Source organism: Micropterus salmoides, unplaced genomic scaffold (assembly GCF_014851395.1).
Source record: "Micropterus salmoides isolate LMB-PRFRI ecotype aquatic unplaced genomic scaffold, ASM1485139v1 Ms_hic_scaffold_1, whole genome shotgun sequence".
Classification (NCBI taxonomy): Eukaryota; Metazoa; Chordata; class Actinopteri; order Centrarchiformes; family Centrarchidae; genus Micropterus; species Micropterus salmoides.
Window position 1 is genome coordinate 46084094 of NW_024040040.1, and position 26878 is coordinate 46110971.

Here is a 26878-nt window from a genome sequence, read left to right on the forward strand (position 1 = left end):
GTGTGCGGTTTACTTCAGATATCTCTGTAATAACAGCAGGACAGAAACAAAGGCAAAGGCTGTTGTTTTGGGAAAATCCCATGAAAATTGGAGTTGTAGTTTTTGAGTTTGTAACTTCGAGTGAGAGGTGCATTGAGTTACAGAGCTCTGTTATACAAAGAAGCACAGAATGTTTTTGCAGCTGCACATCTACCTCCTACAAAACTGATTTCAAGATCTAAATTGATTCATTAGCAGTTCAGATTATTTTGGAGATATTCTTGTTTTGCTTTGTGTTGTGATTATGTTAGATACTTGCCTGCTTGAGCCAAGGAACACCGCAGGAGCGCAACAATCAGGAGCAGGTGGGGGAGAAGGTTTCCCATAGCTGACAGATGCCTCCTTTTGAGACTGAAAAATAATCTCTAGTAAAAACAAACCCAACTCACATTTGCCAGATAGCAATACTTTTAAACAGAAACAGGAAATATAACTGCAGCAATAATGACTTACAGACAATCTTATAACCAAAGTGCAAAGTATACAGTATATATCTGAATGATAGCTTCGGGCTGGACAGACAGGTGCGCATCAAATTACAAGCAGGTTTAATTCAGCCAATGGCCTGAAAGCAGGATACACCTTTTGCTGCCCTGTAGAACCCACACACGTCATTTTTTAAAGAGGAATACATTTTACAAATCCATATATTGCATTCCAAGATAATCCTCGGTTACTGTAATGACTCACCAACATGTGCAGGCATAAATCCTTTAAGACAGTAATGAGGGTTTGAGTAAAACACTCACAGTTGTGGCGGCAGATTTTGAAGAAGTTTATTGGCACAGTTGTAGCAGCAATGTGTTCTTATTTATTTTCAACAACGATCCCATAACAGTTTGTTTGTATTTGGCGGTAAAAGTCCTCTGGCTAATAGTAACTTTTAATTTACAGCAAATCAGTTCTTAGCAAATGATGACACTTTGAGCTCAGTTGAAGTGATTGTCAGCACTACTGCCTAAAGTGCATATGCACAAAACATAAAGCAAGTGAAACTGAAGATATCTTTAATCACCAGATCTGCTTTAGTTGCTGCTTCGTAGCTACATTCTTAGTGGTTTCGTCTGAAGATACTTGCTGTTTATAAATAGATGTAGTAAGGTATGATAATGGTTATGTTTCAGGGCCTTAAGGTGATGACCTTTCAAATAAAATATATTGCAATGCTTTTAAATGGTAACACAACTGTACCCAGTGCTCAGTGTTGAAGCATGTTGTTACATGGTAAATTGTGGTGTTGAAAAAAGTAATATGCTGAAGTACTGCACTTCTCTACCTTTTTACAGATAAATATGTTAAATACATTCTATGGAAGTATTTTCAAAGGACAGCGGTAACAGCCACCGAGCGGTTTTAAAGAGACAAATTCTGGCCCATATTGCACACCAGTTTTCAACCAGTTCTGACACATCAGCCGCTGAACTCTGCCAACTCCGCAGCAGGAATATTAAAACATCCATTTGTCAGAGGACCAGTCCAAGAACTTCCTGTCTCAGTAGAAAGCGGGGTTTGTGTGCTCGATGACACAGCGCCGGCAGTGGCGTCTAACAAACCGCAGAGCCTCTGGCGAAACCTCGCAGTCCTGCACGTTGAGAAGCTGCAGCTCGCAGCAGTTGGCCGCCAGAGCTTTGAGTCCTCTGCCTGTTACGCTCTCGCAGGCTCTGAGGCTCACTCGCCTCAGGCCCTGGCAGTACATAGCCAGCTGCTCCAGTCCGCTGTCCGACACAAGCGGGCACTTACCCACATCCAGAGACTTGAGTCTGGGGCAGCTCCTGGCCAAGTGGCTCAGGCCGTGATCTGTCAGCCCCTCGCAACCCCTGGCGTTTAAGTAGCGCAGTCTTGGGCAGTAGCGAGCCACGTAGCGCATGCCCACATCAGTTATGCGGGTGCAGTGGGCCACACTCAGGTAGCGCAGGCAGCCCTCAAGGCGGGCGACTTCACGCAGGCCGAAATCCCCAACCAAGCGGCAGTCACTAAGACTTAGCTCCCTTATCGCAGGGCAGTAGAGAGACAGGTGGCGTAAGGCTTCATCCGTCAGTCTGGTGCAGCGACGCAAATACAGGTGTGTTAGGCGGGGGCAGTGGGAGGCGATAGTTCGCAAACCCTCATCCTCGAGGGAAAAACAATCGGTCATGTCCAGGTAGTGAATGGAGATCTGCTGGCCATGTAGAGGGGACAGCTGGAGTGAGGCCTCTTGAGTAAGACTGATACATGTCACCTTGGAGCAGCCTGGAGGAAGAGGAAGCACAGGTTGTCAGCTCACAATCTAATTATTTCTCCAAAGAAGCTTTGTTTTTTTAAGTTCACAGTTTCTCAAGCCTGCCTTAATACAACAAGTGAGGGCACGTGAGTATTGTTTAAAGACTGACTTGATGTGAACCTATCTTTTATGACAATTTCACTTTTGAAGGCTAAGCTTAAAAATGAGTGGCCACTTGGAGGCGCCAGAGTAAAACCTGCTGTATTTGGCTGCGTGCATGCAACTAGAAGCATGTGCAAACAACTCCCAAGAAAAACAAAACTGTGGTAAATTTTCAGGGGGAAATAAATCAAAGGTTGATGTCCTTAGCAGTTGATTTCATTATTTTGTGCCTTTCAAATAAAAGCCATACGTTTTTTTTTTAAGGCCTATTTTTACAACAAAGGGCTTACTTCCTGGTGCTAATGGTGCAGGCATTGCTCTGCCACCAGAGTCCCGTCCAAGTCAATATTATTTGTGTCACTTCCTTAATGAAAGCAGCAGACCGCTCTCCTTACTCATGTTGAGGTAAGTTCTGCTTTCAGCTAAAGAAAGCCTTTCTTCTCCCACATGGGAGCTTAAGGTTGGCAGAGCTTCTGCTTCTCCTATAATGATTTCACCAGCTTGAGTAGAAATGACTGAGAAGAGGAATTCTTTGAGGTAAATCCACACATGTGCGTGATGTAGGGTAGCAGGCACTCCTTAATAAAACTGAGTGAGCCTACCATTGGCCACCAATCAAGGTAGGATGGCTTTGGCTTCAAGTATATTTCTTTTTACCTGAGAGGTTCAGGTGTTCCAGGTTGGGGCAGCGGGACACCACCTCAAACACAGCGTCGTTAGAGATGTTATAACAGCCGGCTACCTCCAGGCGACGCAGCTCCGGGCAGCACTGAGCCACCACGTGCAGCCCCCGGTCGGTGAGCCTTTTGCAGCCATTCACCATCACCGTCTCCAGGGTCAGACACACGTTCGGGGTGTCCTGGCACAGCCGGTAGGTCAGGACCCTGATGGCACGGTCGGCATGAAGCAGCTCTCCCGTTAGCCGGACGGTGCTCCACAGCCTCGGATCCCACGCCAGATTGTACCAGCGGCGGCACACGCGTGCACAGCGGCACAGCTGATTGGTGGGGAGATGGGAGAAGATCTGCAGAAGGGCGTGGTCGGGGAGGAGGTCAATTGGGGCGTGGTGGTGGCTTTTCGACTGGCGGGAGCGCGTGTGAGTGCCGGGTTGAGAGTGGACCACGGCGACGGTCTCGGCGGGGGCAGAGGAGGAGGAAGAGGAGTTGGTCTCATGGCCATTACTGGAGAGGGCAGGTGAGGAGAGAGAGGAGGACTTGGATGGTAGGATAAGACCAGGGCTGGGGGTGCTCAGAGTCCGTGTGCTGGAATCTAAACGTGAATGAAAGGAGGACAAGATAGATGTGAAAAGAGTGAAGAGAGAAAAGAGAATAACAGTTCGTTCCTGATGACACAAAAAAGTTACCCTTTGTGTTTTGAACTGTTCATTTTTTAAATTACAGTGATTCATAGTTTTTTGATTTATAACCCTGTAAAACTAAAGCCTTGAATATACTTCAAAGCGTACAGGGACTGCTGAGGACGCCACGGACACAGTCTACTTTTGTTTATACTACTTTCTGGAGTCAGCTTGGCAGACTTCTTCCACACATGTGCAGTAGATCGATTGGTCCCAAAAAATGGGAGGCACGTGGATGTCAGAACCTACGCGTACACCCTCTGATGATGATATTTTTGTCAAGCGGACCCTCGCGTACTCGCGGATGCGGAAAGTATAGCACTTGCTTAAGGCTCTCATTTCATATGTTTCTGAGATCTGACGAGGTAAAACTACGTATGTGTGAGGTTTTTGTTTTCTTATTTCCCATCTTGTTAAATCTGTCTTAAATGTAAGTACAGTGGCTTTTGAGGTAGACCTGGTCTAATGTGATCTGTATGGAGAAAATGTTTGGTTGGTTTTCATGGATAAAATAAGTAGGTAACACAGTAGGTTTTAAACAGTGTTAAGGCTTTTACTCTGAAGCGATGAAATTCATAAAAGCTAAATTCAGAAAAAAGCTAAATTCAGTGCCAATCTTGAATGTGCAATAGAGTTTACCATCTTCTATTAAAAGAAGAATTTTTTAAATTATCAGTGATATATTCCAGGAATAACACTGCAATAAAAACTGTCATTTACCTTTTTGCTGTACTTTCCTTCCATGCACTTTTAATTTCCTACATTTTCCAGATTGACCTTTGACAACTATAAAAAAAAACATGCCCGCTATGAATGTACTGTCATCTTTGGGTTTTACAGAGGAGGAGAGGGCAGCTCATGGGGATCCTGTTAGTAAAACCAAGATAGAAAGAGGAAAAACTAGCTTAGCATGTTAAAGGGGTATTCAAGGGATTTAGTATTGCACTTCCATGAAGTTGGAGGTTTCACATGAGACAGATTGATAAAACTAATAGTCACAATTGAAGCAGCAGAGGCTGAGATATCCAAACCTTTAGGTAATGTGAACCAATTTTATTTATATAGCATATTTCATTACAGGGAAACTCACCGGCGTGACATGAGATTATAATAAATAATCTAGGCCCTAGTAGGGTTGGATCCTACACATAATGCACCCTAGAGCATCCTTTCATTAGACCCTCCCTGTCTGGTAATGACAACATCTTTCAAATTCCATGCACCCAGTTTTTAGAGCAGGCTTTCTGTGAAAACACTGTAGTCTCCAAACCCAAGCTCAGATAACCCTTGGGTTATTTTCTCTCTCAAGGACCCTTCAGAGCCACATAAGACATTATACAGCTGTTTTCACAGGCTGAGCAGTACTGCCCTTTGAAAGAGTACTCCACTGATTTAGCGTCGCTTTCCAATAACATTCTCAGACTCACAATGGACAGTTAAGAAGAGATCACAACCGATGCAGCAGAACCAGAGGTAACTTCTTTTTTCTTTCTTGTCAAAACCTTATCGCTACATTTCAATTTGAACACCGATCAGCAATTCGTGTGCATGATGCTAGTAGCGGCTAATGTAGCTTCGAGCCGAGACTTCTTTCTATGTCCACACCCTCAGATTTTTTGAATATTTAAACATGTAGTTTTCAGTCCCAACCGACGATGACTCAAATGAGACCACTTGAGACAAATTATCTGATTTCACAAAGCCCCCCCCCCGGAGCCTCAAACGGCTTTATACAAATGTTTTTCACATATGCAGAAGTTCTCCCCAACAACTGTAAACAGACTTTGATGTGTAAAATCACTGGAGTTCCCCTTCGACCAGTAAACCAAAATTAATGTGTTAAAGTGTTGGAATGCCCCTTTTAAACGTAGCATGCGTCGTGGCTGCATTGCAATCTGGACCTTTGAGGCCACTGTCTGTGGAGACGCTGGTCTCTCTTCTACTATAATGACTTTCTTGCTGTATGACTCTTCAGTGTTTCCTTTTGAACATTATATCCTGATCTTTACCATTGCTGTTTTAGATCACTGAAATTCATTTGTTCCATTAGTTGTCACTGCATCTGTGCTGGAAATGACATAATGTCACATTATATTTACAAGATATTTGTGGGAATAAGAAAATGGATCAAAAGGTTCAGGGTTCATCATGATGGTGCCATAACCACACCAGCTTTTATCATCAATGAATAGGAGTTTCCATGGACTATCATGTTTTTGGACGTTAAGGAAAAAATGTGTCAAAATGATCTTCCCAGCATTTGGGCAGCAGTCGCTAGCCTTCTTCATCAGATGAACGCCGTAGCTTCAAACCGGCCACCTGAGGGGGTTTGGCGCTGGGGCTGACAATGTACGGTTAGCCCTGTGTAAACACAGAGGCCCTCCTGACAGATGTGCGCTGATTGCTGCCGCGTCTGAAGACGCAGCTGTGAGAAGTGGTGGCTGGATCCTATCACTGATGGCGTGAGACGGCGGAGCCAGGGCGTAGAATCTGATTCCCGAGGCTGACCGATCACACTGGGACACTGAGTGCTGTTCTCTGATGCTATCTGTGTCTCCTCAACACCCCTCCAATTTCATCTTGTCCAGTCTCGAGGAGCTCAGTTGGATTGATAATCATCACTAAAAGCATTTCAAGTAGTCACGAGTATGATGTCACTTACAGCTGTCCCACTATCTCAGGCTTTATGGGCTTTATTTTGAAAGTTATCATCTTTCAAAATAAAGATCATTCTGTATGTTTGAGATTAATAGTCATGTGATGATAAAAGCAAGTCTAGGATGAATTCATCTCTGTTTTTCAATTTTCTCAAGTAAGTTGTCATAACAAAACATTTACAAAGTGTCGAAACGGTTCTTGAGGTACTATTTGTATTCCAAAAGGAAATATATCAGTTTTGGTGTTTGTAGTATTACTTTTAATATGTAAGACATTTTCCAAAAACCCAGGAACCTTTACAGGAACTCAGGAACTTGCCAGTTGTTCAAATAGGAAATATACCGGATCAAATTTGCCCTTTTCCACCACAGTAACTTTTCCAGGAACCATACTAGGAACGTTATCTGAATTTCAACCACAGGAAGCTTCAGTGGTTCCTGGTTTGTTGTTCCTACCCCCCATAAATTGTCAATGCCTATGTACTTTCTGGTGAACCAGGAACTATCGGAGTGGAATTAGCAGTGCAGCATTGCAAGCTGGTTAAACACAAGCCTTGCGTGACTGCATCTGAGCCCTGGTTGTCACTAGTATCAATATTACTTTGAATGTGAATTTCTTGTACTGTTTTTGGGGTTTAAACAAAGTTATGGAGTTTAAATAAGAGCAAGATAAAGATAGTAAAAGAGAGAAGTAGCTCAGCTTAACTTAATTTGGTAAATATTTAAATGTGGTTATGGAAAAAACAATGGAAAAAAAATCACTCAGCAGATTCTCGATACTTTGCAGAGAGGCCACGGTTACTTGCCAAAACTGCAGCTCAAACTTTTTAAACCTTTGTCAGTCTAATTTGTCTAATTTTCGTTGTTCAGATGCTGTGAAAATGCAAACAGGAACTGGCTGAAATGAACCTTTGGTACTTGATTTTTTTGTCAAGTTCCTCTTTATTTACAAAGTTTTCCAGTCCAAAATATTGTAGTAATTTAAGCTTATAATGTTGTTTTTTTTTGTTGAAAGTGCCAAAAAGTCAACTCTATGGTCATTTTTTAAGGTTGTATTTGATTACATTATATTGTTAGGTGTACCTATAAGTACTTTTGCTACCTGCTATTCCCCTTTGATTCCCATACATTTCATACACTGTGTTAACCTACATCAAGTCCCAGTCAACTACATTGAACCATAATTGAACCGTGGTTGGTTAATGGATGCTTCAGGACCGACGGCCAGCTGGTTGTACACAGTATGTGTCTGCATCTTCATGACAAATGGACAGCATCCTGCCTGTCATGTGGATTTGTGAGCAGGGACAGACAGCTGGGCAGTGACGCTGTCCTGGGGATCTGTATTCCAGACCTTGGCTCAGTCTGCCTCCCGGCTCGCCTCTGATGACATCCACAGACACATCCTCTCGGGAAGATGTCCGCCGATTCACGGCTACTTTAAAACTCCCTCTCGTGTGCCCTAAAATTCTCACTCGCATCCGAATTTGAGCAAAACGGCGAGCGCTGCTCTCCAGACGGCATTGCATGTTAAAAATCTGCATCGAACTCATTTCATTCGGCTCACAGGAGGATAGTGGGATTTAATTGTTCTTATGGGATATGGTTGACCTCAGTTTGGGTTTAATGCATCATATTTTTGTGGGTGGTCTGCCCATGATTGGTTAAACTTTAAACATGTAGGATTATTTCCTTGAGGTCATCTAGCTTATCTTGGCCTGTGTTTTTTTTACTAATACAAAGGATTTAATGGTCTGAGGTCATTATAAACACCTCATCTATTTCGAATTTCACACACCTGTCCAAATATGTCATGACAATAGCGGTGCTGCGCTTTTATTTATTCAGGTACACTGCAAATATTGCAAGATTCCTGAGTTAATACCTAGTGATTGTGGATTTATCCAACATGGGTGGAACCACACACTATGCAACACAGACCTGTACAAACAAGTGGAAATCAGTATATGTTTACTAGGGCAAATGGACTACATTTTTTTCAACTAGTAAAAATATTAATGATATAAGCTCATATAGTATTGGCAAAAAATCTTAATTCAAGTATCAATCCCGTGACATCGCTACATAAAGATCCACACGGGTCTTGATAGTCATGAAAAAAACATCTCGACAGCCAGGAGAAGATCAGATTTTCCACTGAGCCGCGTGCAGGCACGACACCGACACATTTCTTGAAGCATTACTGGATTGTGCACGCAGGAGACAAACTCATCTGCCACTGGCTAAAGGAGCAACTTCCAAATTGCGTAATTACATGTGTCACTGATCACAAGAGTGTTTCAAGCCCAGAGAAACACAGTGCCTCTAATTAGACTATCCACCCCCTTTCCCTTCTCTCAGTCACACTTCCACACAGCTGGTGGCAAAAGTTAAGTGAAGACAGCTTTACAGTTGCTTAGTTGCATTGGATTTTGGATAGATAGCAGCTAGGTCTCTCCAAGGGTGCACAGGTGTTATCTGTCTGTTTTCTCGCAATCACAATTGACAATTAACACTGTTAAAGTTGCTGACAGCGATCTTTTGACCAAAATACTAACTTTTTTTTTTTTTTTACCACTTTATCACTTCTGGATATGAATGACGTTTGTCCTTTTCACATCTGACGAACCTCTACTAGTTTTTCAGCAGTGTGTGAGCCTTTTTCTACGTGATGGTGCTGCATGAACTATGATGCATTTGCAAACCACATTTTTCTGTATTCTCAAACAAGAGACCTCTGTTGTAAAACAAAACGCATTGATTGAAAGCCAACCATGGAGACAATAAAGCTAAATAAAGAGCTGTGGAGTTAAGACATAAAAGGAATGCCTGCAAAACATTTACCAGAACCTGCATGCACACCTTTTTAAATATAACTTTAAACACAAATTAAACACAACTATTTCTAGAATGACAACCAGTAGAGATATACTGGCTATCATTTTGTCTGACAAAACTCCCAATATTCCTAATCATCAACTTTAGTGTTCATCAAAAAGGTTCACTCTTTACATACTAGTTTCTCAAAACAGACCCAACTCAAGGTCTACTTACTATACTAGCTTTTTCCAGAGTTTTCAACTGTATCACATGTAAGTGGCCCTTGAGTTGGGATCATTACGTCTAGTACAATTTATGAGATCAGGAAAAAACTTAAGTTATAAACCAACAGGCATAAGAGGTCCTAGAGATGAAATCATAACAGACTTGCATGTCAACAGATCTATCTCCATGACAACTAAGCAAACTCTCTCCGCTTACAAGGACCATCTGATGCTATTGAAAGCTCAGGATAACGCCAGTAAGTGGACCTTGAGTTAGGATGGTTTGGAATAAAGGAGTGCAGAGCATATACCTGCAGCCCCGAACTCTCAGCATGAAAGAATAAACATTCTTGTAACTCTCAGTTACCGCTGAAATCTGTAGAAGTCAACCAGCGGTGTCGTGTTTTATATCTCTGCATCACTGCAAACCTATCATTAACAGAACAAATACCATGCAGCTGTTAAACTGCTCTTGAAGTCGCTGTAAGTGCAGATGGTGGAAGATTCAGCTTGGTTTAGGAAATCAAAGGAGAAACAGTGGAACATCTGGTCTTTACCCTGGACAAAGAACAACGGAACAGTGGTGAAATGAAAGAGAAACTCATGCATTTTGAATGTGCATATTGCCACAGTAACGCATACTTGGCTGAAATCATTTGCCACTAATACCCAAATCTATGCTGATCCACAGCAGTGCCGCAGCAGGGTCCCATTAACATCGACTTAGCCTTACTTCTGAGACACATCTGGATTGTGCTTTGATACCAGAAGTTTAATGTAAATCAATTGAAGTGATCACTCGAAAGACAAGATGCCTTCGTGATGAAGAGGCGCAGCTGGAGGTTTGTAGTGATGTCGCCCTAATGACAAAAAACTGATTTAAGGGGATCATTTGAGGGCCTCTAAAAGAAAAAATAGGGGCAAGAGGAAAAGTAAGAGGGAAGATAAATTGGCAAAAGAGGCTGCAGACTTTACCAGAGACCGAGACAAGTGCACAGGCAAGGTCAATCCAGACTTTGACGCAGTCTGGTCATAAACTAAAGCTATAGGGATTCTTTTCAGGATCTTGCATCGCTGTGAAGCTCTGCTAAGACCCTGTCTGGAGCTCGTAGGATTATTACTGCTGCATCTGGCAGAACAGACCAATCCATTACCTCAGTGCCATTAGCCCTGTGACATGTTCCTGCTCTGCGAGCTTCAACTGTGCTTCTCGCCGCCAAGACCGTGACAGTGCGGTGTGGTGCATGTGAGGGAATCAGAGATGCTAATTTTCTGCTCATGGGTCAGGAAATCAAATCCAAACAAATGCAAGAGGGGTAACAAAAAGAAAAGAAGTACCAGGCAATAAAAAACAACCAGACAGCAGGGGATTCAACTGAAAGAGAATCAAAAGCTCAATTGATTTATCAGCACTAAACGGTTATGTGCTCCAGTTTTTTAAAGGGGAAACATCCGACTGAGAGAGAGAACTCCTGGGATAAAAAACATCTGTGTCTGTCTTGGGTTTTTATTGAATACATGGAAGTTGATATTACCGTACAGTGTGGCGGCTGGGCTATCAGTAAAGCCTTCACTACAGGAAGGTCTTACGTCACTGGACAACCTGAAAGACAATAGGGCCGGCTGGTTCCTTTACAATGTGCACACTTGGACAGGAAACAGACTCCTTAGCTCCACACAACCCCCACAATCCCACCTACTTCTGGACTGCAGCTATTCTCACATTCACTCAGTCTCGCGATTCATTTTTGAAGCTTGTGCAGCAACAGCTTCAGCCATGCATGCGGCAAGGAGCCAGGAGCTATAGTGCTCTTTCCCCACAGCACGGCCAATTTCCTCAAGGGAGTTTTCCTCCTCTTACAGACCTTCTGTCGGTTGAAAAGACACAAACGTCTCCACACTCTGCCCTTGTCACTTTATAAATCCTCTGCAGAGGAGGACAGCAGACGCTCAGATATGTTAAAGCCAAATTTAAAGGCGTGATCTACTCAAAGGCGCTCCTTCCAAATTGAGCACTTGTGTGAGTCCATTCATCACAGCGCAAATTTTCCAGAATAGAGATGACGGTTCAGACTCCAAAAGCTATTTGGAATCATGCAAATCTGATCTGGCCTTTGGCAAATCGCTGCAATTCAAGATGATGTCATCTTTTACAGGTTGTGTAAATCAGGATGTCAAAGATAGGGCGACCATGTGCATGAAATGCCTTTCTGTACAGTTGATCCTTTTTGGCAGCAGAGTGAGAGGAGGGTTAGAGTGGAGTGACAGTCGTGTTAAATGACTGAGGAGGGTAACGTTGGCTACATACAGCACCGCGAAGAGCTGCAGAGACAGAAATGGAAAAGCGAACGCTGGCCTGAACGGTTGATTTGGTTGGGATGAGGAGCAAATGTAATGATCTCATGTGGTTGAAGCAACAGAACAAGGGAAGTGCTGGAACTTTAGTGGTTATAAACTCAGAGAGAGGGTTCAAGTGGTAGAAACGCCTTTAGGGAGAGAGAAAAACTCTTCATAAAGGGTCTTTATTAAATCTCTGTTTAGCCGGTAAATTGCTTTTTTGAAACTCTATGCACTTTAGCATCTCCGTTATATACATCAGAATTATATGCCACATTAAAATTTGTCACAGGAAGAATGTTGTTAAACATTCATCAAATAAATGTGAGCCAGGTGTAATGTGCAACCACACATTGTTATTTAAAAGGAAAAAATAGTAATTTAGTTGTACTGGATGTTTAAAAAACGTGGTTCTATTTATCCATCCAAGACCCCTTTGAGAACACTGTCTATATTTTCCCCTCATTTTTGTACCATTGCAGCTTCAGCCACAACTGACACTTCCCTGCTTACGTAATGAAACAAACCACAGAATGAAAAGAGGGGAGGGGAAGTCCGATGTGTCAGTTCAACTGGTTCACAACTGTGGTCGTGCTGCCACATAAAAGCCCAAAGGCCCAGGTGTATCACAGTAAAAACATCGCTCCCGAGCCAAAAACTTACAGGAAGCAAGCATGCGCTTCGGCCAGGTGGCGTCATTCCCAACTCCTGTCAAACACGCTCCTGTAGTAGAACTGAAAAAATTTGTCCCTGTTGAAGAAAATGGCAAACGCATTCAGAACAACAGGGCCAGAGGTCTTCTCCCTGAGACAGAGAATGGGAAGACCAAGCAGTAATCAGAGAAGAGTTACAAGATGGAGCGCTCCGCTCACCGAACTGCCTTAACTTTCCTTCCCCTCTACCTCCTCTTTCGCCAAACTGCTTTCACTTGTTTTCTTTTTTCTTTCACCGCCTTGTTCTGTGCTTTTTTGCTCAGATTTCCTGGCTCTAGGAGCGGTAGAAGGAAAGGGGGAGGAGCGAGGACAGCTGATGGAGAAAATCTGGGGAAAATAGCTTTGGCATTCTTTGCCTCTCTGTGTTGTCTCTTTACATCGCCAATTTCCAATGAGGAGTAGAAGTAAAGCACTGATATTTCTCATTGCAATTGCTATAGGCTTGTTTAAAAAAAGCCTTAAAATAACTGGAGGCTGCTGCTTTGTGTCCAAAGCCATAATGGCGAGCAGATTTTTCTTCCACCAGAACTGCCTGCATTTACAATCTTCTTGAGGTGGTGGACAATGTTTCCACCAATTCTCCTTAAGATAGTCAACACCTGCTAAACATTTCCATCCAAAAACAAATGCTTCTTCATCTAAACAAACGTCTCTGCCTGTGTGAGAACTTCCAACCCAGCTGTAACAAATGCAGCATTACGTTTCACCACATCAAAGATACATTTGTCGCACCGGCTCGAAGTTGTCTGGCTCAAAAGATATACTGCAGTAATGACTACTTACGAATGATAAAAGTTACATGTATAACATAAACGGGGGATAACAACTTAAATCTTCTCCATGCAGCGAAAATGTCCCAACGGCAATGACACATGCAAACACCTCTTTCATATTTGGCACGGCAAAAATCAACAGTGAAACTCTATATATCTGCTTGAGTAAACACAAGTAAATGGGTCATCGGCGCGTGAGGTTAGTTTAGAGATGAAGTGTGAGAGATTTGTTGCCTTTGGGAGGGGAAAAAATATTAACATGCTAGAGACTGGGGCTTTCTGGGGGGTGGCTGTTTAGACTAAACAGCTGACCCTCACACTGCCTTCACAGCAGCCAAGTGGGAATACTGTGAACTAAGACTGATCAATATTAGGAGCATGTACTGCTATAATATTATTTTAGAGTTTGTGATCCCTATCATTCTCTTCTCCAGTCAAAAAAAAGAACATTAGGTTTTGATTAGCCGGACTAATTGAATTTACAATTTTAAATTTTACAAAGTAACCAGTAACTATAGCTGTCAGATAAATGTTCAATATGTAGTATAAAATTGTATAACATGGAAATACAAGTACAAGTACCTCAAAATTGCACTTGAGTTAATGGACATTATTTTACTACTGATAGTCACTATAGGTACATTTCAGTCCACTTGTTTTTATGTGCATTTTGAATTTACCCCCCAAAATGATAAACATATTTAAATATAAAAATCAATCCAGTGAAACTATGTATTTCTAAATTTGGTGAAGGACAAGGGCTAATTTTCTCCTTCCTCTTAAAGAGTAACGTAACCACTGAGCACTTTTCCGGACCTCCAGTGGTTCAGCGATTTTGCTTTCTCACCTTGCTGCAGTGATGCACAGGTGTATCTTCAGTGCAAAGCAGCATTCCATGTCCTGTTAAAGTGGTCATTTAATGCTCATATAAGTAAATAGGAAGTAATAGGAAGGCTGGACTACAATCCAGCTGTTTTCAGGCAGTTCAGGAGCAGTGTTTTCTGTGGGAGGTGGTAACTCCCTTTGGGGCAGACTTTGGGCCGATTACATGCACAAAAAGGATACAACACAATAAAGGAAAGGGAAAAGCCAAAAAGCATAATATGACCTCTTTATATATACTCGTATAAAGGTAGCTGACAGAGGCCCACCCTGATTTCACATTTTATTTTGCCAAAATTCCAGACACCTTAAACAACATTTTAATGGAAACATAACATGCCAGATTACGGGATAAATGTGCCAGAATTCCTTCTTTGTCTTGGCTTACAGATGTCTACCACTAAATATTGAACCCTGATCAATCAGGTCTTTCACAACGTGCTTGCCATGCAAGTTGAACAGGCAAGGTCTTATTGCCATGTATACATTTGGGCACTGAAGACATGGTACACATTGTAGACACTTTAAGAAGGCATAAAAAATTCTAATCTTTATGTCGGGAATCATCATACATGCAGAATTAGTTGTCTTCCACTATGATAAAATGACAAATTGAAGTGCCGATGCCCAGTGACTAAATTGTGTTGTCTGATCCTACTTGCACAGTAAGGCTGTAAAAACAGATCTCTGTAAAGAAGTGTTCACTGTGTTTGATAAATTTAGAGAAATATTGCATTTAAATGATGATGACGATGATATGTACAGTGTAATCTTTTACTACAGTGTTTTATGGCGAGGAACAACAGAGTAAGCTCTTTCCTCATAACTGTTATCACTGTTTCTTTGGTCCTTGGCAGACAGAAAGGATGTCGGCATGTTCATTGTTCCCACCATTCCCTGTTTCCCAGCTAGTTTCCTGGTGCCATTATAAACGGGTGAAAGAGCTGACCCCCAAAGCAAGGCTGCTTTGACATGATCAACGCCCCTGTGAGTCTGTGTTACATCAGTGACTAAAGCTTGGCACAGGCTCCAGCTGATATAGGGGAATCAGAACAGTCTGCAAGAGTTACAACACACAGGCCGAACATCTCAGGGTGTTGTCACTTTAGCTCCTGCCATGTTGTCACTTTAGCTCCTGCCATGTCTGAGCCGCATTCCTATAGTACCCCGAGTTTGGCTCTGCCAAAGCAAACCCTTGAGGCCCAGACAAGGTCACAGTGTAACCCCTGCTGGGAGATACTCAGTTTCATCCCACAGGAAGGATTTACTGTCCAGGACTGTGCCTTTCAGTCTGCAGCTAATAAGCATCTCAGCTGGGTCAGGCCACCACAAGCCCGTCTAAATAATAAATGAAAACAGAGACACGTTGTAAAAACTTGCCAGATGACTGCCCGCCTCGGTTTGTTTTCAGGAGGAGAATGAGTGCAACTTCCTAATGTTGATTTTGTGGGAATAAATGTTGGACTGGTGAAGAAAAACAGGCAATGGCCTACTTTCCACTTGTATGCTGTTATTAGGGATGAACAATATTTCAATATTATGATTTAGTTACTTTAAAGCCACTATGTGAAGTGTTTTAAGATCATTATAGCATATTTAAGATACTTCTGATGGCAAACATTTTTATTTGTTTGTAGAAAAATAACAATTCTGGTGAAATTGTTGCTGTCTCCAGCCATTCACTCTCAGTGGCTTCTCTTGGATCTTACACGCAGGGCTTTAAAGGGAGATTATGTATTTTTTGAAAGGAAATAACCATCTTTTTCTTACAAATGAAAAGTTAAATCCATAAGCATTAAATCACACTCTTTCACAATTCAATAAACTTAGGGGTTTTGCAGATGCAACCTTACTTATTCTGGTATGACCAGCAGCTTATGGTTGATCATGTTAAAGTTAGTTAACTTTAGGTAGATATTGCTGTGTAGCTGACATTACTGAAGCAGTTCGATGACTCTTCTCTACTCTGCTATTGTTACACTATGTTTTAACATATGCCATTATCTCGTAATTGTCACTTGTGGCCACCTCAACCGCTCTTCAGCAAAAGTTATAAAGTGGCTTTAAGGTGAATTGTATGGTTCAGCTGTCCTCAATATAATTTCAAGCAATCTGTAATTAAAAACTAACAAAAGGAGTTATTAATGGTTTTGATTGAAGTGTGAAAAGTTTTATATCATCTCAGTTTATTGAATTGAATATCAGTTGGCTATTTTGCATGTCATCTTACATAAGTTTTACATACCCTGAAGTGTTTTTTTTAAAATACTGTGATACTGCTTTCAACCATTCATTACCCTGCCCTATCTGATAGTCAAAGGTCTGTCATTATTTAGATTAAAACACTCAAAACTGCATTGGTATGTCAGTCTGTGTGAAAAAAGGTGGATTTGTTCAATTCGCCATCTCAATGATATAGAAAATTATTTTCCTTTCACTGGGAACCACACAATATGGTGTTTTGTAAAATAAAAACAGAAACAAAGGTAGCTATATACGTCCGAAACATTCAGGCAGTTGATTGGACAAGGCATGGGACATGAGGAAAAAAGTCCTTCATCCATAAACCTTTGGCTTGGAGCGTTTATTTTTCCTTCTTGTGCTATTTGGCAAACAATTTATTTGACATTTTGCATCGAAACCTGTCACCTCAAAGTATGTAGATACAGTGTTATGACTGTTATTTTTAAGTTTTGTATACGTGTTACCAGAAAAAATTTGATACAGTGGTGAGCTAAAAACGAACTAACTAACTAACTAACTAATAGGGAGCATGAGAAGACCCTAATGTCAGTACTCCCAGTGTGTGGCGGGGAAACTGCCCAGACTGCTTCCTGATTAGTTTAGTGGACCACACGACGAGGTGGTGGTGATCTGCCACTGTGTGTGAGTATATGAACACGTGTATGCATGTGTGTACTTGTGTATGTGCATGTGTGTGTGTTTTTAAGGAGGGGGGGATTTGACTGTGGCCGTCGTGGTTCCAGACCATGTAATTACTCCCACTTAGCATGGAGAAAAAAATAACAATTTCAGTCATAACACAGTAGGGAAATTATGGTCGGGAAGCCACTGGCTATGGTCTATACTCTGTCTATATATTTCAATATGCACAGGTTGTTCTCCAAGTAGACACATTCAGGACAATTATCAATTTCCCCAAAATACTCTGGGTGCACTTCCAGCAGCTCCTCCATCGACGGATCCAAGTGAGTCAGCATTTCCAGCGAAGCCGAATGAATAACAGTAATCTGCCTCGTCCTAATGCACATTCACAGGAGCACGGCACAACTCACTCTATAGTTAAGAGGTTAATCAGTGAATTAACCTCACTGAAACAAACTAATTCACACACATTGTGCGTGACACCAAAAGCACATCTGATGTCTTGTGAGGAGTTGGCCTCTGCGCTTTGTTCTCTCTGCTCCTTTTCTTCTCTCTCTGAGAAACACCTTGAAATCTTCAGCTGAGTGACAGTTATAAACACAGGCTAGAGCTGGTATTTGTTTTCTTGTGGGCAGCTCCCAGCCACAAGAATACTAGATTCATCACGCCAGAGCAAATTTAAGATTGGTGATGACAATGCATGAGAGGACCTCGGTGAGTAGATACTGTTCGTGTATGAGCGTGCAGAACAGTCAGTGAGTCACTGGAGAGAGAGACCACAATGCAAATGGAGAGAGACCATAATGTATCTGTGGGGAGTTTGATAAGGCTTTTGATCAAAATCAATGACTCCGTGATTACTTCACTGTGTTCTAAGATTTAATTTTCAATGTCTGACTCATACTCTTTCCTGCCCAGTGGAAGTTTCAGCACACTCTCAAACCCTGTAAGGCACTGTGAGACATGTGGATGAGGATGCTATACATTGTCATTTTACTGATAATTGACATTAGTGCTATAAAGATATGTTATACTGAAATGCTTTAAACTGCATTTATCAATATTTTTTACATTAAAGCAATATCATGTAGTATGTTTATCTTAGCCCTATGATGGACTGGCGACCTGTCCAGGGTGTACCCCGCCTCTCGCCTAATGTCAGCTGGGATTAGCTCAAGCCCCCTCCGCGACCCTGTACGCAGGATAAGCGGTTGACGATGGATGGATGGATGGATGGATGGATGTTTATCTTAAAATAACAGCTTCAAAATCATTGCGATGCAGAGCTCTCAAGCCTCACGCATTCACCGTGAGACACACGCATATCAGCCAGTTCACACTCTCACACGCCACACCTTGTATTTCTCACTCTGAGAAGTAAGTTATGAGATAACGCCCTCGAAGTTGTCCCGCTATATTCAATTAATGGACGATAATTTTTGTGCCAAGTTCATAGTTTTCTCTGTAGCCTACTAAATGCCAGAGCCGTTAAGCCGGTCAGGAATTAAAATGTGTTGTTTCCGGGTAAACTCCGTGATCCCGCTGCAAGCACGTTCGTTACCAGGCAACATAGATGCACTTGCACACAGGGAGTGGAAGTTGAAGTGCAAGATCCGATGAATGCGGTAACTGCAGGTTTGTTTTTGTTTTAGCATTTTGATTTTATGATTCCTGGATGAAATAACCCGCCCGCGACCCTGTACACAGGATAAGCGGTTGACGATGGATGGATGGATGGATGAAATCACTTGCCTGAGATCAAAGATGTTGCAGCTGATGTTGGGGAGTGTAGCCAAATTCATGCTAAATGATCATTGATGCAGTCAAAAACTCTCCAACCTCTTTGCAACCAGAAGCTTTGGCTTTTTTAGCCAGGGATGAGCAAAGTAATTTAGGCAAAAATAAATAAAAGTACTAATACCTCATTGTAAAAATACTCTTGAAAATGTTAAGTGAAAGTATGTAAGTGGGCTATAAGCAGGAAAATGTAGAAGTAGGCTAGCCAATTAAAAATAAAAGCACTACTACTACACAAAGCAGAAAGAAAAATGTCCCATATGACTGTACCTGTTATATATTATATCATTAGATTATTATTCCTCATGAATTAGTTGGTTGAGGTACTACAAATTTGTATCAAACTGCAATTAAAGATTATTTTATTATGTATGAATTATATTATATTTTTGAAATATAAATATATATATTTAAATAGTCTTTTATCAGATTTACCTACTGTTATAATTTCTTTCTTGTTCGGGTCAATTACGAACTATAGGTATAATTTGACTGCTAGTAAATACTTGGCTGGGGCCGAGGGGCCGCAGCTGCAAATATTTGAGTGGCTCCTCTAACACGCGTTATCTCACTCCAAACATTTGATAAAACTTGAGAGCCCCGCTGATGGTACACCAGGGTTAATGGCATCTCTTATTATTATTATTATTATTAGAGTGAGTGAGCCAAACACCAGACAAGAGTAAATATCGGACTGGCTTTTACTCGTTGGCGTGAGCTAAAGAGCTGAAAGGATGCAGGACAGACGCTGAGATGGCCTTTTTGCTGTTGAACTACAGCATTAAGTAATAACTTGGCTGGCTTGCTGTGTCTTGTGTTGTTGCACTTGCTTGATGTTTGTTAGCAAAGTTGTTGACTTGAGCTAAATCAGCCACAGTCAGAGGTTTAGCTGCTAGCTATAAATGTCGAATTGATGTCAGCAAACTTACTAGATAACACACTCAGACATCGGTAAAGTTACTGTAAGTGCTCTTGCGGTGGTTGCTGTCTAGCTTGGTTGGCTAGCTTGCCACTGTTTTCAGAGAAAAAACTGATAAACCCACTGTGTACTACATGCTTAGCACCAAAGAGCTGACAGACACAGTTAGTGACTAGCTGGCAAACATATTGGAGCATTTAGCGGCTAAAGAACCAGATAGTTTTCTCAAAAGTTTGATGAGACTAAAAACAGAGCTAAAAGGAGAGTAGATATTGGCTGACATTTAGAAACATGACTGCAATTGAATGCTAATGGTGCTCTGTGCCTGATGGATGTAAAAATAAACTGTTTGCTAACACGTTAGCTGTATCGACTTTATAATCTAATAATATGTCTATGTTGTGTTTTCAGCTTGTTGTTAAAACATTTAGTTAAAACAGGTTTAAATGTAAAATGTATCCTTAAGGTGATCTTATCTTATAATAAGTACAAATGTTTGTACCCTCAGAATTATTTTTTCATAGTTTTCTACAAATTTGTATTTGCCTCAAAAAATGAAAACTGTCATGATGCAAGGTTGCCCTGTGGAGTTTTCTTGCAAACAATCAAACAATAAAATGTTGTGAACATTGCTCTATAGCGCTACTAGTCGTCAAGCTGTGTATACATTTTTTTAAGTTAACATTATGTAAAATTATTTTGGTTAATGTAAACCAAAGGTAAAAGGATAATGATTATGGTGGTGGAAAGGTTTTCCTCAAGACACTGATAAGTAAGCAAGTTTATCATAAAAATTACTCAATTAGGAAAGTGTTTGGTTAAGACCATGTGACCATAGATTTTTTCTATAAATATTCATATTTGTAATAAACACTGATTTTGTAGAGAGCAAAAGCTACAAGACAGTGGGGATAGAGCACCTGGCGTTGCAGTACTTTTAATAAGACTGAGATTTCATTCTGGTCTTTTACAATAAAAACAAACTTCTGCTTTGACTGATAGATTGTGAAAATTGTATCCGACTTATCCGCATTGGAGACAACCGCTGACAGGAGGCTTTAAAAGGCATCTTTCAGCTGCAAATTATTTTTGAATCATTACAGTGAGCACACAGTTTACATTCATAACACATACACTCCTGACAAAGAGGAGCGGTCTCCTACAGTCAGTCTGCCAGGGCTGAAAGATTGCCCGGGGAGGCAGGAGTGCTGGGGAGGCGAGAGAGCCAGAGAGCTGCACAGAGAGGAGTAACAACAGTGTCTTGAGCAGGAAGGTCTCTTTTCCCATTTTCACTCCCCACACCTTCTCGGTCTCCAGCAAAATCCCTCTGACCCTCCTCTCTCTCTCGAGCACACGTACCTCCCTCCCTGGCAACGTTTTGAGCCTGATACGACCACAGTTTAGATAAGCATTCCTCCACAATGAGAAGCCAGAAATGCCCCCCCCACCCCCCTTTTTTTTTTTGGTCTTCAAAAACAAAGCCCAAGCAATGCCTTTGGTTTCTGGGTTCTGATGGGAGCTGTGAGTTTGTTTTCAATTTAGAATTATCCCAGGAACACACAGGTTTCTGTCCAAAAATAGGCAGCACAGAGAGTGGATGAGGAGGGGAAAGAGAAGGGCGGCAGGGGGAGGAGGAGAAGAAGAAGAGGAGGGAAAGAAGAAGGGAGGGGAGTTTGGTTAATGAGCACCAGATGCCTTACCTTCGGTGGTAGCCACATTCTTAGGAGCTTTAGTTGGTGTGTGATCTGTGCTCGAACTTATGTCAGAAGAGATGCTTGAGCTCCCTTTACCTGCAGGCAAAATGGGAAGAAAAACAAAACTGCTGGGACACAGTATAGCAACTGTCAGATGACAAACCGCAGCTACGATTTATTGGTTTTACCCTACAACCTTTTGAAAATCAATCTTTTCATTTGAGAGAAAACACTTTCTAGGCTTAAATCCTAAAGAGTGTCTGTCAGAGATAAGGTGGAATTGCGCTTTGATGATGTATTTAAGATGTTAAGGAGGTATGAAGTGTAAGGAAATATAAAGTCCATCACTCTCTGCTTTCATGACTTTTATGTTCCTCAAGTTTGGATGAATGGTTGGCCTTGGCGCACGCACAAAGTCTCTGCGGGTTTGTTTGACTAAGTGTCCATTTTTGATATTTGGAAGAAGAATAAAGCCTACTGAAATCCCCTGCAGCCTTAGCTTCGACGGAGGACGAGCGAGGAAACACTCCTGCGCGAGATACAAGCAATCACTCTCTTTAATGAATGATTACAATAAAATGGAGCATCAGCGGCATACTTCTTAGATCACACAGTCTGCACAACTGCTACATGAAAGAGCTTTTTATTAAGTTTACATGAATTTACAATGCTTACTTTATGAGCTATCGTTGTATTATTAGATTTAGGATTTGGATTTCTATATACACATGAGAGCTAAATTTCAAAGAGATATTCTTTGAATGTGGGCCTCTGCTGCTGGAGGACGACTGCCATGCTGACTGCAGGCTGCCTGTGGAGTAGTTGTTTATGGCATTTCATTCCTCTGTCAGATCATAAATGCAGCTTTGTGGCTTTCCTGAGACTAAGTATGCGCCTTTCACCCAGCAGGACAGACCGAAGAGGTATTCCCAAACAGTCGCAGCCACATGCACATCAAGTGCAGCCTCCTAAACAGACTGGACAGTTCCCGAAATAAGTAGTAAATATGAAAGCTTGTGTAGGGAGAAAAAAATGCAACCTGCCATTCCATACTCGGTCGCACGAAAGACACATGATGACTGGATACGTATACAATTATTTAAACCAATGCAGCTCATATGGTCTTACTGTGGATGACATTTTGCAGTGACATCACTGAAGCGGCACATCTGCTATGGCTTCCTTAGTCCCAAGAAATGACTCAGAAATTATGAGGAGCTTGCAGATGTCAACATGAGACCATTTTTTCTAATATTTAAGCAGAGCAGAAAGCATGAGACTGGGTAAACACAGAAAATATATTTTAATATTTAGCTGGTTACAGCATTCTTTTCCTCAGCATGAGGAACTCTGCAGGGCTGTTTGTTTGACGCATGTGGATCTGTGCAAGGCCGATTGTTTTCTGTCTTTCATGGAAAAACAACTTTCTGAAAAGCTCCTGCTTCCTCTCTTGTGCTTATATAATGTGTTGGTGGGGAGTTGCTGCATAGTTGTGACCAGTGTGTAATTAATCGTGGAGTCACACTTGAAAACAGATGTGGGCAGACAGACTGCAGGATTCTGCACTTGTAGTTGAGATACCGGTCTTAGACACTATCAAGATGATGATACCACAAATACTATGCATCACCTTCTTTTGTGAAATGACAGTATGTTGAATCAATGTATAATAATGTGAATATTAAAGTTAAAATACTTCAAATTTGAAACGCATGAGTCAATCCCAGATTTGATACTTTTAATGATCTCTATTTTCTCAGCAATAGCAATTCAGTACAGAATTTACATTCTGTCTGCCCTCACTGTATCATAGAACAACTTGTTCATGTTGCACACTACTACTGCGTGCAACATGAAATGTGTTTAAATGAAAACGAATTATTGACTGACTTGTTTATCAATACAACTAAAAGTACAATGATTAGTCGATAAACTGATCGACATAAAATTCCTCAGCAACTATTTTGGTAATCGATTAATCGTTTTGTGCCTTTTTTAAGAAAAAATATGCCAATATTCTCTTGTTTTAGCTTCTCTTATGTCAATATTTACTGGTTTCATTAGTCTTCTACGAATGTAGAATTAATCTCTTTGGGGTTTTGACTGCTGGTCAGACAAAAGAAGACATCTCAATATGCCACCATGCCTTCTGGTTGATGTTTTTCACTAGTTTCTGACATTTTATAGAACAAACTATTAATCATTTGATACTTAAAAAGTTAGTTGCAGCCCTAAAAACAACCCAAGTTTATTTCACTGCACTGTTTTCAGTTCACCACGCAGCCAACTAACTTGTACAATAACTTTAAGGTTTAAGCAATGTTTTTTTTTGATAGAGATAAACACTTCAGATAACTGGCTAACATATTTGAGATATATTGTGATAATTAAATATTCTCAGAAAATGCGTATTGACCGTTATGAACCCCTTTAAAATCCCATCATTTTACAATTGAAGTATTACTTTTATCTGCGCAATTATTCATAAGAAACTGTCTCACATCACTTTTAGTTACTTATCATGTTATAGGCTTGTTCTAAAATGTTTTCACATATCCCTGCACTTAAAACAGAAACCAGAAACAGAGGCTGCATTACTGCTGAATCATAAAAGGGATGTTTTCAGCTTCAGTCCTTGAGAGCATAGAAAAGATAACAGTTTTAATTGGGGAACTAAAACATCGTCTGCAATAAACACATGTGAATGTTTGCACTAGTATTTATACTGAGTTTGGAGTGTAATGCCTGTGTTTCATGTTGTACAGCAAAAAGGCAGAATCTTGGCAAGTGCCAACCATCAGATATTGTAATGGTGAAGGTGACTTGTGAAACAAGAATCCAATCTGCATAGCCTACATCATATTTTCCCCACCTGACTAATGACTGTTCACCTGAGGGTAAACAAAAAAAGGCTGGTATGTTTCAAAATAAGCTCAAGGAGGACTCAGATCTGTGATAGAATCAGTTCATGTACCTTAACAGGCTGGATTCCTAGGTGGAGCTGATCCACTTGTTATTTTTAACATCATGAGTTCCAATCTTTTCTCTGCAGTTATTGACTTAGGAAGAGAGCACACTGGAATGTTATTTATACAAACATTACTGCTCTGGAGACAGAAATAAGTAAGTGTAAGGTAAAGCTGGACCACAGTTTTTTTTGAATATGTAATGTTTTAGGAGGATTAGGTGAAAAAGACAGTGGGTGGGAGAGAAGGTATGGGCTACTAGGCTAATATTCTTCGTACTAACTGTCTAAGCTTGCCTATGGCAATGGAGGCGTCTGTCATGCTGAGCTGATAATCCAGGCTCATTAATGCAATGGCTGGAGATTTTATCATTGTGATATGAGAGTCGGCAGATATGGATTTTGATTATTATAATATCAATATCTAATGTTTTCTTTCTGGATTTAAGCTGCATTCCAGTTGGGTGAAACAATTTTCTGAATATATCTAATAGCTGAGAGATGGACAGGGAATGTCTCTGCCTGCTTGGCCATCAGCTCTGATGACTAATTACTTTTGTTTGACTTATAGACCAATATTGTCCCCATTATTGCTATTGAGCTAGAGTGCCAAATTTTTTTCAATATTGCTTATGTTTAGTTGTTTTCTCTAATAACATGCATTACAATCAGAATCTCTGCTGTGCAAGTCTAGTCCATCATTTAGTCCAGTCCACATTTAACAATCAGCCGCAGGAGAGCTAATTAAAATAAAGAAAATACTAACATGCCTATTATTTAATAACTATTAGACTTCCACTACAAGAAACCATCTAAGGAGGAGCTGTTTAGATAAAAGCTCTTTCACTTGTCAGCATGGCATTTTTCATTAACACAGCTATTTTGTGTCTTTCCAAGGTGTCTACTGCATGATCAGGATCATATGGCATTGACCAATATCCACAAAATGGCTGCCAAATCAAACAACAATAGGTTATGGGACTGTGGACAAGAAAATCTGTGGACTTGCCCACAGGTCCTTGACCCACGTCCAATAAACCTGCAGGAATACACTTTTTGAAAGAATCTGCCATAAATTAGGCTACTCGGTGTTGTCTGATGAACTCATTGCCCTGCCAAGTCAGCTGTTGGACTGTGTGACGTGGGATTCTAACTTATGGCATTAGGCTACTTGTCTAAAGCATAACCTTTACTATATTAAACACAAAGGGCTGATACTTGCATGTCAAATACGTCCTATGCAAGGACATGCTGTCACCTACAATTGAATTATAGTAAAATGCCTTAAAATGAAGCCACATAGAGAATACAAGTTCATTTTCTGGGGGGGAAATGTAGAGAAGTGGCTGGACTGAAAGCAGCTGGAGGTCCTTTTGTTTAAACTTGAGGTTAGCCTATACTCTACAGTTAGAAACAGTTCATTTTAAAATGTTTAAAATACGACCAGCAGATGTCACTCTCTACCTTATATGAAAAATATAAACGTATTAAAAGTCATATTTTGCTTTCAGCTCCATATCAGCACATACGCAAAAAAATTTAAGATTTGACAGAGTATGGTGTAAATTCAACTCTACCCGCAGAGAGAAAACTCTTTAACTGTAAGAAAATAAAAGACACAGAGGGAAAAGTGCTCGTTTTAAGCTAGCTCTCTAATTTTCAGACAAACCCAAGGAAGCTATAAAGTCAAGAAACTGCTGCATTGTTTTCTGTTTGTAGTTGAGTTGGACACAAATTAGAAACAGTCGCAATTAACGGTAACATGGTAGCCTTGGAGAAGTCTCGTTTGTTTTTTTTAAATAAAAAGGCTTCCTTCAAAGTCGAATTCAAATAAAACGTTTTAAAAGTCGTAATCACAGCACTTACCCTCGCTTCCATACAGTTTTCCATTGTTCGCACCCATTTTAGAGAATACATAATCTATGCACAAAACCCGGTTTATCAATAGGAGTTAAATTCCAGAGAAAATGGCAATCTTTCCATAAAGATAGGCTGGACAGTCAGAGTTTCGTGTAGGGCCCGCTAGCTCTGACTCCAAATAGTTAATCCAGATGTTGAACAGAGGACGCCTCAGCATTACGCAAACCTAGAATCCGGATTTGAGCTTCCAGCGTTGCAGACTTTCTATATGTGAACATCCACAGACACAGGACGTTAGAAACAACACGCGCACACAGACACACAAACGGGGGAAAAAATGCCGATTCGAGGAGCTGGGAGAAAACTTCAGTGAAGTGCCCTTAATGGTAAGCAGCTGTTTATCAGACTGAGTGCGGGCAATCACAGCGGCCAGACAACTTGGTGAGGACGCGCAGCCCTCGTCCACTGGAGTCGGATTTAAAGAGACCGCAGGCCAGAGAGGGAGATGTGGAGATTTCAAAAAGCACAAGCCAAAGACAGGCCGAGACTGTGGCTCAGAAATCATAACTTATGACGATACTTCATTGCCTTCA

The 26878-nt window shown here is 41.1% G+C and overlaps 1 protein-coding gene across 1 annotated transcript; it reads right to left on the bottom strand.

Moving 5' to 3' along the window:
- Positions 1 to 564: 564 nt before the first annotated feature.
- On the bottom strand, positions 565 to 26723 carry LOC119912100 (F-box/LRR-repeat protein 7-like). Its single transcript, XM_038731099.1, has 4 exons — positions 26292 to 26723; positions 21467 to 21556; positions 3059 to 3670; positions 565 to 2268 (listed from the first exon to the last, which is right to left on the bottom strand). Exons 1-4 carry the CDS (start codon positions 26326 to 26328, stop codon positions 1532 to 1534), a joined length of 1476 nt encoding a protein of 491 aa, XP_038587027.1. The 5' UTR covers positions 26329 to 26723; the 3' UTR covers positions 565 to 1531.
- Between the last annotated feature and the right edge of the window lie 155 nt (positions 26724 to 26878).

Bases quoted from the DNA above. Each gene is read 5' to 3' on its own strand.
- LOC119912100 (XM_038731099.1), bottom strand. From the start codon at position 26,328: ATGGGTGCGAACAATGGAAAACTGTATGGAAGCGAGG. The intron at 3,671-21,466 runs GTAAGGCATCTG...ATTCACGTTTAG, and splicing joins GAATGTGGCTACCACCGAAG to ATTCCAGCACACGGACTCTG. The intron at 2,269-3,058 runs GTAAAAAGAAAT...CTCTTCCTCCAG, and splicing joins GGAACACCTGAACCTCTCAG to GCTGCTCCAAGGTGACATGT.